We start from the raw sequence: 10,312 nt of genomic DNA, 5'->3' as shown, positions 1-10,312 counted from the left end.
GCTTGGTAAGCTGGCTGATGAAGGACCTCGGGGGACTGAGGAGGGAAGGTTGGGCCTGCAGTGCTGTAGGGGGAGGGCTTGGTAAGCTGGCTGACAGGGCTCACAGGTGGCCTTTTAAGTTTGAGGAGAGAAAGCAGTCCCCGATGTGGAAGAGGCAGAAGATATTTGGGTAAAACTATCATATTCTAACACAGTGTTTCTCAACTAGGGACAATTTTGTCCCCCAGGTAAAATTTTGCAATGTCTAGAGACATTTTTAGTTGTCACACGGGGTGGGGACTGCTACCAATATCTAGTGGATAGAAGCCAAGGATGCTGCTGAACATCCTGCAGGGCACAGGACAGCTCCCCACAGCAAAGAATTATCCAGTCAGAAATGTCAATAATGCTGAGGTTGATAAACCCTGCAAACACCATCAAGAACTAGGATGGCTGAATAATTCATCATTCAAACTGGGGCATTAGAGTGAAATGAGCACCATTAATAAATACTCTGGGACAGTGGGTATAACCTGGACTGACTTGGCAAACCAGAATGTTTGGTCAACTTCTCAAGAATCCTTGGGTGAGGGAAAGTCTGGTCTGGGTCTGCAGGACAAGGGGTGATGGAAGAAGAGCTGTGTGCAAGGGATTGTGGTTGCTGGCACGTGTGACACATGGGAGAAACTCACCAGGCCAGGTGAGGTCTCCAGAATCAGAAGGTTTACCTTCCTGATATAGTGGAGAGGCTAATCCAGAGAAATTGGGTCTTTATAGAGCTGCCTTAGTGTCACCACGGCTAGGGTTTTACCCACAAATTAGCTCCCAGCCCCAAATTATAAATAAACAAAGAGAGATTGATGTCTGTTTTGCTAGAACTGGTTCCTTTTGGGAAAGGAATCTACAGATGTGTGGTTCATGGCCATGTGTTAATGCTAAAGATGTCTCATCCCACTTCTTTTTTCTAGGTCAGAGATAGCCAATAGAGTTCATGTCCCTTGCAAACCTGATGGATTGTAACCACCTGGAAGGCCAGGTGGAGGGGTAGGAACCACCCCCCCCCCCGGCTCAGTGGAAAAGAGTGTGGTGATTGATTAGCAATGATTGATTGATTGATATTGGTATCATACAGCCCCAGAAAGGAGAGCGGTGGGCCAGTGGAGCACATCCACGCCATCCTTTTGTAGGGCCAAGTTTTCGGTTCTCCTCAGAGCCTGAAATGGATTTAAGCTCTGAGTCAAGCGGCCCCTGATGTATTTATTTAGGCCACCTGTGCCTACCGCTGCCAGGCGCTGTGGGGGATAATGAAGACCTAGAAGATATATCCCCCGGCCTCCAGTACCATGGCATTTTTCTGGGTGAATAGATTCACATAAATGAAAGCATTGGAGGACAGTGAACAATACATGACTGCAATAGCAAGTGCTCCCTGCATGGTGGAGCTTCTGTCATGTGGAAGACCACACAAAGGAAAGAGGAACTTGGGCTCAGAGGAGGAGGGAGGAGGGAAGAGATGGGTTTGGAGAGTGGAGTATGAATGGCATGAGGGCAGGCTTGCTGAGCCTCAGGGAGCAAGACAGAAGGTACAGGAGCCCACCATGTCTCAAATGATGTCTCTTTCTGTATTTTTCCAGGCCGTGAGATGGTGGGGCCCACGCTGCCCGGATACCCACCTCATATCCCCACCAGTGGACAGGGCAGCTATGCCTCTTCTGCCATCGCAGGCATGGTGGCAGGTAAGAGGAGGGACTGGACGGAACTGGGCAGGAGGGGGTGCATTACAAAGAGGAAGTGCTGGAGAAAGGTTGAGCAAGAGGGGGCAAGATGTAGGGCATGCTTCATGATTACAAGGGCATGGAAGAGTGGCCCAAAGGGTGCATCATCTTGTAAATACCTGGAGAAAAGACCTCGGTGCAGTCCTGGCTCCTCACCTCTCCCAGCACAGCCTCCTTCTTCCCATAGGCCATCTAGCTCCCATGTTACCACCTTCAGGAAAAGGGAGGGTCTGAGGGAGCAGCATGGACTCAGACAGGCCCCTTTCATGGATTCAGTGAGCATTACTGGAGGGTGCTCTAGGGCCAGCAAAACAACTATGAAGCAAGTATAAACCCTCACTTAAGCAGTCTGTAGTCTCCCTGGTATTTAACTTTGATGGGTCTCAGTTTACCGCTTCTGTAAAAGATGAATATGAATGATGATGATAATGCTTAAAATATATTCTCCTTCCCACCCCACACTCACCCAACCTGTATGGGGAGAACCCAGGTTCTGATTGGTACCCTAGAGTGTGAGATGAGCTGGGAGTATTTCTTCATCCTCACCTGGACTGTCCCGGAGTCTTGACTGTTGATCATTTAAGTTTCTTTGTCAGTGTGATCATTACCCAAAGGGGACTCAGGGCATCAAGTCTGGACAAGGGAGGAGAACAACAGGAATTTCTTTGACTGAGTCCCACTCTTTTAGGAACCATAAGGGAAGGACTCAGGGATGGGTAGGGTAGAATTGAGCCATTTCCACTGCCCAGAGAGGCCTGGCACCTGGTGCTTCTGGAATGAGTATCTGTGACCCTCATGCCAGCCCTGGCTCTGACCCAGAGAAGCAGCACATTCACTTGGGCCTGCTTTCCTGCCTCCCTGACAGGGGTTAATCTTTGCCAGCCACCCGCCCTAGGTGCCCTGTGCTGAGGCAGGTGGGCTGGGTTCTCCTGGGCAGAGAGAGGGAAGGAAGAAGGCTGTGCACTCCCTGGGAACCTGCTGAGCTGGCACTTGTTGCTGCCTGGTTACCGTGGAGATGTGCTTAATGCAGTGTTGAAAATACAGAATACTGACTCCTCTCTCCCTCCTGGCCCCAGACTCCCTCCCTCCCTCCCTTCTTCTTCTGGAGCGTGAAATGAGATTGGTCAAGATAAAAAAGGAAAAGATTCGGTTATTTTTTTAAGAGTGTGGATAATGGGGCCTCTCAATCAAAATCCCAGGCTTCAGTTGCTCCACCCATCCCCCTTCCACCCTCTCCACCCTCCTCTGCCTCCCGCTCAGAGGAGGAGGAGGAAACATAAAGCACTGGGCTTTTCTCTTAATTATGAACCATTCCCGGGGCAGGCCCAGGGCCAGGGGTTCCTGGGGCCCAGAGCCTGACCTGTGAGGTAGCTTGAAGGCCTGGACCTCTCATCAAAGTCCCCCAGGTTGTTTCCAGAAAGACCTCACTCTTAATGGGTGCTGTGGAAAAAAATAGCACAACTACTTTTTGCAAAAGGGAGGGGCCTTGCATTACAAGGTGGATGGGCTGCCAATAAGTTGCATGCAAATCAGTTTTCAGAAAATGCAGTACTATTTAAATGCATCATCTGGTTCCTTGGAACTCTGCCATGCAAATGAATTCTTAAGGAATTTTTTGTAGAAAAATTATTTGTCCATCTGTTACCACTACCCATGATCTCCCAGCTGACTGAATGGTAGTTCTTCCCTTCAAATCAATAGACATTCGTTGAACACCACTTTGTGTTCCACCAGTTGCCGTGGAGTCAACTTTGACTCATGATGACCCTGTATGTTTCAGAGTAGAACTGTGCTCCATAGGGTTTTCAATGGTTGATATTTCAGAAGTAAATCACCAGGCCTTTCTTTCTAGGTACTTCTGGGTGGACTCAAACGTCCAACCTTTCAGTTAGCAGCTGAGCACATTAACCATTTGCACCACCCAGGGACTCTGCTTTGTGCTAGGTACATAATAAATGCTTAAAGAAAAGCACACCAATGACATTCTTCAATCAATTGTGGAAGGAAGGAAGTGTTCATTTATTATGCACATCTGTGTGCTCAGCCATTCTGTCTGACCATTCACGCATATAACTTTATTTCTCATTTAATCCTTACCATAAGCCCGGGAGGTTGGTATTATTCCAGTTTTATAGATAAGGAAACTAAGGTTTGAAAAAGAAGTGTGTTCAGTCATAATCATACTAAGTGGCGAGTTGTTCAAGCACAGGTCTTTTGATTTCAAATCTAGGGTTCTTTCCACTACACACACTGTCTTCCACCATACTGGAAATAAAGATACAAGTTATGAGAGAGAGGCATAGAAGCAGGGCCAAAATACAGCTTTCTCTTGTCCACTCACCTTCTGTTTTGCCTTCTTATTTTTTTGTTCCTGCCCCATTAACAGAGTTAATGACTCTCAACCAAGTTCTAGAGCTGAATCACCATCCACCCATCTTTCTACCCATTTATCTATTCATCTTTCATACATTTTTTCATACACTGGTATGACTTCCTATCCATCCATCCTTCCATCATCCATCTTTGCTTTTATACTTGCATCCATCCTTCCATCATGCTTCCATCACCCATCTATCCATCCTTCCTTTTATCCACCCATTCATCTCATGTTTCACTTAACAAATACTGGTTGAGATGCTAGAGATACAACAGGGAACAGGACAGGTTCCTCTATTCATGGAGCTTACAACCTGATAGTGGAGGGAAGTGGTCAGTAAATGAGTAAAGAAATGAATAAACAAGATAATTTTGGATATTGATAAGCACTGTGAAGACAGTAAAATGAGATGATATAATGAAGAGCCACAGGGAGAGGAGATACTACTTTAGATTGGTGATCAGAGGAGGCCTCTCTGAGAAGATGTTCAAAGCAGTTAGCCAAGTGATAAACTGGGGCAGATCGTCCCTGGCCAGAAAGAACAGCAAGTGCAAAGGCCCTAAGGCAGGAACTAGTTGAACATGATCGCACACAGAAAGAAGGTGAGTCTATCTAGAGAACAGTGACTGAGGGTGGAAGGCACTACAAGATGAAGTGACGTTGCTAGTGGCCGGGTCACGTTTTAAAAGACTACTCAGTTTGTTGGGAAAATGTGATTGTAGAGAGTCAAGAAAGGAAGCTTAGGGAGCAGTTAGCAGGCAGTTGCAGTAATTCATGCAGGAGATGACAGTGACTTGGACTACGGTGGCAGAGGAGAAGGAGCACAGAAACACTAAGGATATATTTTGGTGGTTTAGCCAAGATTTCCTGGTGAATTGGCTGTAGGGATGAGAAAACAGGAAACAAGGATGACTTCTAGGTTTTGGGCTTGGGAAACTACATGGAGGGTAGTGGGACACCAGAAGAGGAAGTGGTTTAGTGAGTGGGGAAGTGGAAATCAAGAGTTCTGTTTGGCCATGTTAAAACTGAGATGCCTACTAAATACCCAATTTAATAAGTCTATAGGCCCATGGGTATATCTGCAGTCAGGAAGAATCCTGGCTGAAGGTATAAATTTTAGCCATTGCACAGAGGTATCATTTAATGCCAAGGGCTTAGGCAGGATCACCAGAGAGAGAATGGGAATAGAAAAGCACAGAAGGCCCACAAACCAAGCCCTGGAGTTCTTCAGCATTTCGTGGTTTAACAGAGAGAGAACCAGCAAAGAAAACTGAGTAGGAAAGCCCAGTGAGTCAGGAAGCAAACCAAGAGAGTGGTTGCATGAAAGCCAAGGACATAGAAGTGGTGATGTGCTGAATTCCAAGTCTGCTAAGAGGTTGAGTGAGTGACATAGAAGTGATTGTTGGAATGATTGGAATAGAGATTGTAGGGATTTTTGAAGGGATCACTGTTGGCCTGGTTGGAGGACAGTGAGAAGGTAAAGGAAGAGATTATGGAGCAGAGAAATTGGCTGGTAGCTGGAGGGGGTATGGGGGTAGGAGAGGATTTTTAAAAGATGGAAGATGCCAGAACATGTTTTCAGGCTGAAGGAAAAATGAATTCGAAAAGGAGAAATTGGTGAAGCAGAAAAGAGGGGATAATCACAAGGGCCAAGTCCTTGGAGAGTGAGTGGGGTGGGGTGCAGAGCAGAGATGGTGTTCACCTTTTTTAGGCTCAGGGACATTTCATGTGCTGTGGCTGCAGGCAGGTTGACAGATCTGGTGGTAGGAAGATGCTGCACCCAGGGATGTACCAACTCCCTGACCCCTACCCCCACTTCCATGTGACTGAGGCAGATAGGTACTCAGTAAGTGTGTGTTAAATAATCATTAAGTGGTGAATGAGTGGCAAAATGAGAACACGGACACATTTTTCTTCACCTCTCTTCCTTATCCTTGAACAGGCAGTGTTTGACATTGCGTGAGGTGGGGTAAAGGCACGGGGGACCCTTGCTGTGTAGCTGATACAGCAAGGAATTGGTTTCCTTCAAGGGTTCACTGAAATGAGGGAGTTCTGGGGTACACCATCAGTAAATGGGATGATCTGTGAGATACAAGAGAAGAGCACTGAAGTAGGAATTAGGGGCCAGGGGTCTAGTTCAGCTCTCATTGAACGTATGGCCTTTGGCAAACATCTTCCCTTCTCTGGAGCCCTGGTGGCACAGTGGTTAAGAGCTTGGCTGCTAACCAAAATGTCGGCAGTTTGAATCCACCAGCGACTCCTTGGAAACCCTATGAGGCAATTCTACTCTGCCCTATAGGGTCGCTATGAGTATGAGCCAGGATCAACTTGACGGCAATGGGTTGGTTCTCTGGGTAGCAGCTTCTTCGTTTTGAAATGAATGGATTAGGTCAACTCTTAGTTTTCCTTCTTTCTATTTATTTTTCTGTGTTAGACAGTAGTCCCTGCCTCTGTGGAACTTACTGACTCATGGCCTATCACTGACTCCCTAAAAATGGAGGGATCCACCACCTTCTTCTGCGTCATGCCCCGCCTCCTCGCTTCTGTTTCTCCTGTAGCAATGCCCACTTCTCTGGAAAAGAAGCGGCCCCAACCAGGCTTCATGGCTCATTGGATGACAGATCATAGCCTCCACTGTGCTTTATTTTAGTACCTGTTTAATGGGAAAATAATAAAAGTTAAATTTACTGAGTGCTTATTATCGGTATTTAGTATGTATTTATCTCATTTGATCCTTGCTACAACTCAGTAAGGACAGTAATTTGCCCCATTTTACAGATGAAGAAATCAAGGCTCAGAGAGGTTAAATGCCTTGTCCAAGGTTACACAGCTAGGAAGTAGGAAGTGGGGATTTGACTCCGGGCACTCGAGCTCCAGAACGAAGGGTTTTCAAGCCTTCCCAACGGAGAGTCTGGGAAGGATACTGTGAGCCACGGGAGGCACTTAGCTCACGTTAGTGGATGAGTTTCTGAAAGACTGTGTAGACATTCATTGGATCCCAGGGTTGGCAGGAACCTTGCTTTGTAAACAGAATCATCTTTTAAGTGCATAAAGGGATATCTGGAATTTAGAATTAAGAGCCCAAGGTCAAGGTCTGCCCTGCCACTTACCAACAGTGTGATTTGGGGCAAACTACTTAACCTTGCTGCGCTCAAATTCCTATTCTACAGTTGGCACTGTGGTTGATGAGCACTTCATAGGATGGTGGTGAGAATAAAGGGGCATGATGAAAGTGCTTTGCAAACTTTAAGTTCATACCAATGGTAGTTGTGGTGACTGTGGCTGACTTGTTGTTATTTAAAGGAATCCTGTAGTAATTCTTTTGGTAAAGCCAAGAATGCACTCACAGATGGAGATGATCTAATGTACTTTGTGTAAATTCATGCACTGAGTTTGCTTAAAGTGGTGGACTGAGGATGGAACAGCAAACTCTTCAAAGCCCAGCTTCCCCAAGAACATAAGTGGTTGGTGCTCTCCAGGGCCCCTCCCTCCTCTCACCTCCTTAATCCCTAGCACCACCCCCCCGCCCCCCCCCCCACACACGCACTTCTCTTTAACAAATTCATGCTTCGCAGGCTAAAAAGTTTATACATACATACATACCAAATGACGTTAAGTCAACTCCAGCACATGGCGAGCCTGTGTGTGTCACAGCAGAACCGTGCTCCATAGGGTTTTCCGTGGCTGATTATTCAGAAGTAGATTGCCAGGCCTTCCTTCTGAGGCACCTCTGGGTGGGCTCAAACCTCCAACCTTTCAATCAGCAGCCAAGCACATTAACCATTTGCACCACGTGCATAAATGCATACGTATATACATACATAACAGATTTCTCTTTGACCTCTAAAACCCCCCTCCAGTGGCTCTTCCCTAAAAGGCCCTTCTGAAGAAGGTCCAGGCAGCAACAGAAGCAGCAGTTAGAATCTGGATCCCGTCGTCATAGCACACAACTTCCAAACTCCACCAAACTGTCCAGCTGTGTAAGCTTCTGCAGCTCCCTGAGCCTCAGTTTCTTCATCAGGAAAATGGGGATAATAATCTCTACCTCCTGGGGCTTCTGTGAGGACTGCAGCATGTCAGGAAAGTACCTCTAGTACATGGCAAAAACATCATCATGCAAAATGACACAGACTGAGAGTCTCCCAAAGGATGATGGAGGGGCCTTCTGAACTCTACTACCCCTGCTACTTGCCCCCGTCCCAGCTCACCCACTGCTAGCCCTGCAGACCGCCCCCACCCCCACCCCCACCCCCACGGTGGTGCCACCACCTCACAGGTCTCTCCCCTGTGTGCCTTCAACAGGAAGTGAGTACTCTGGCAACGCCTACGGCCACACCCCCTACTCCTCCTACGGTGAGGCCTGGCGCTTCCCCAACTCCAGCTTGCTGAGTAAGTCACCTCTGGGGCCAGGCCCTCTGCTGTGTGGGGTGGGTTGGGTGTGCGAGAGTGGGTCAAAAGTTGTCTAAAAGCTCAGAGGCCCTAGGTTAGACGAAGGGCTTGAGGAGACAGGTGATGTTCGTAGAGTCCAAGAAGGTAGAGGGAGGGCAGTGTACCTGGTTGTTTGTGGGGAAGAGGGCAGAGGGAAGAGACTTCCCGGCAGCAGTCTCCCTCCTAGTCCCAAATCCACATCTGTTAAGTCTTCATTTTGTGTAAGATTCTGGGCTCAGGCCTGAAGGGAGGGGAAAAGGTGGACACAAGGAAAGTTGAAGAGTGGACTTTCTGCCCCCAGCGGCTTGCAGCCTAAGCAGGAGATGCTGACTGAGGCACCTGGAGGCAGCCAGCTGCCCTTCTTTCTGGGAGGCTCCCAGTGCCAAGAATGCTGTCCTGTCGTCCATGTTTACCATCTAAATGGCTCAGCACCAAAATCCTCACACAGAAATCCTTTGCTCCACTATGTTCCCCAATATTTGCTTTGAAAGAAGTGGACAACATTTCAGTATTGGGGTCCAGAGAGTCAGCTGCAAGGCTACTCTTAACCCCTCTCTCACCCTGGAACACCAGGTTGGGTAGAGAAGTTTTTTAGGAAACCAAGCCCCCAGAAAGGGAAGCTTGAGAGATGGCACTCAAGGGGGCCTCACTCACATGATGGCCTTGGGGGTCTCAGAGAGAGCCTGAAGCCAGAGAGAATCAGCAGTGCAAGTGTGGCTGGCCCTGGTGGCAGGATCACCATTCCCCGAGAGCCCTCTCTCCTCCCACCACCTCCTGGAGTACCAGAAGGGACTGGGATGATGGCTGACCTGAGCTCTGTTGCCCAGATGAGTTCAACTCCAAGCCACCTTTCTGTTCAGTTTAGCCAGAAAAGATGAGGGTAGTGAGGCGTGCTGGAGCGTCAGGACATCTTCCTGCTGGGCCTTCCGGATGCCCATCCTGCCCTAGGCCTCGAACCCCAACCTGCTTTGACCAGTCAGGATTCTCACCCCTGGGCCTTAGGATGGAGATTATCTGACCTCGCCCCATTTGTGCAAGGCGTCAGGGTTCCAGATGTAATGCTCTCTATAGCTTCTCCCTGAGTCGAGGGTGTTGAAGGTCAAATCAGTCATCAAGGGAGGGGGCAGAGAAGCAACTTCCCTCGTTCTGGCTAGAAACTCAAAGGTGAGGCCAGAGAAGGAGGAAATAGGGCCAGAGAGGAGTTAATCTTTGATGATCAGATAGGCCAGAGGGATAAATGATTAACTTGTGCTGTCTTAAAGGTCAGCAGATGCAGAGAAAAGGTATGGTGCAATTTCCCCTTCTGACCAGCAGTGTTGTTGTTATTTTTTTCAACATGTCCAGGTTCCCCATATTATTACAGTTCCACATCAAGGCCAAATGCACCGCCCACCACCGCTACGGCCTTTGACCATCTGTAGTTGCCATGGGGACAGTGGGAGCGACTGAGCAACAGGAGGACTCAGCCTGGGACAGGCCCCAGAGAGTCACACAAAGGAATCTTTATTTATTACATGAAAAATAACAAGTCCAGCATTGCGGCTCACTCCCTGTGTGGTTAATTTAATGAACCTTGAAAGACACAGTGACCTTGGAGAAGGCCAAACTGTCCTCCAAGACTCCTTAATGAGGGGCAGGAGTCCCAGGGAAAGAGAACCATCCCATTCAGCAAGAGACAAAACTGGAGGAGAAACTGTGGCCCCTGGCGGCTTCCCACCAAAGGAGAGAAGAGGGAACAGCTGGACGATCTTGA

General features: G+C 48.1%; 1 protein-coding gene across 1 annotated transcript in view; it reads left to right on the top strand.

The window, feature by feature from the left end:
• PAX8 (paired box 8) overlaps positions 1 to 10,057 on the top strand; it is a gene marked incomplete at its 5' end in the record, with an annotated part of 27,598 nt that extends 17,541 nt beyond the window's left edge. Inside the window, 3 exons of the mRNA XM_012559220.2 lie at positions 1,614 to 1,715; positions 8,434 to 8,520; positions 9,904 to 10,057. Of these exons, the coding sequence (XP_012414674.2) occupies positions 1,614 to 1,715; positions 8,434 to 8,520; positions 9,904 to 9,980 (266 nt within the window). The remainder of the gene's footprint in view (positions 1 to 1,613; positions 1,716 to 8,433; positions 8,521 to 9,903) is intronic.
• Between the last annotated feature and the right edge of the window lie 255 nt (positions 10,058 to 10,312).

The sequence above is a fragment of the Trichechus manatus genome, unplaced genomic scaffold, assembly GCF_000243295.1.
Source record: "Trichechus manatus latirostris isolate Lorelei unplaced genomic scaffold, TriManLat1.0 scaffold00219, whole genome shotgun sequence".
NCBI lineage: Eukaryota > Metazoa > Chordata > Mammalia > Sirenia > Trichechidae > Trichechus > Trichechus manatus.
The sequence above is the reverse complement of the archived record's forward strand: the minus strand, read 5'-3'. Positions and strand labels throughout refer to the sequence as shown.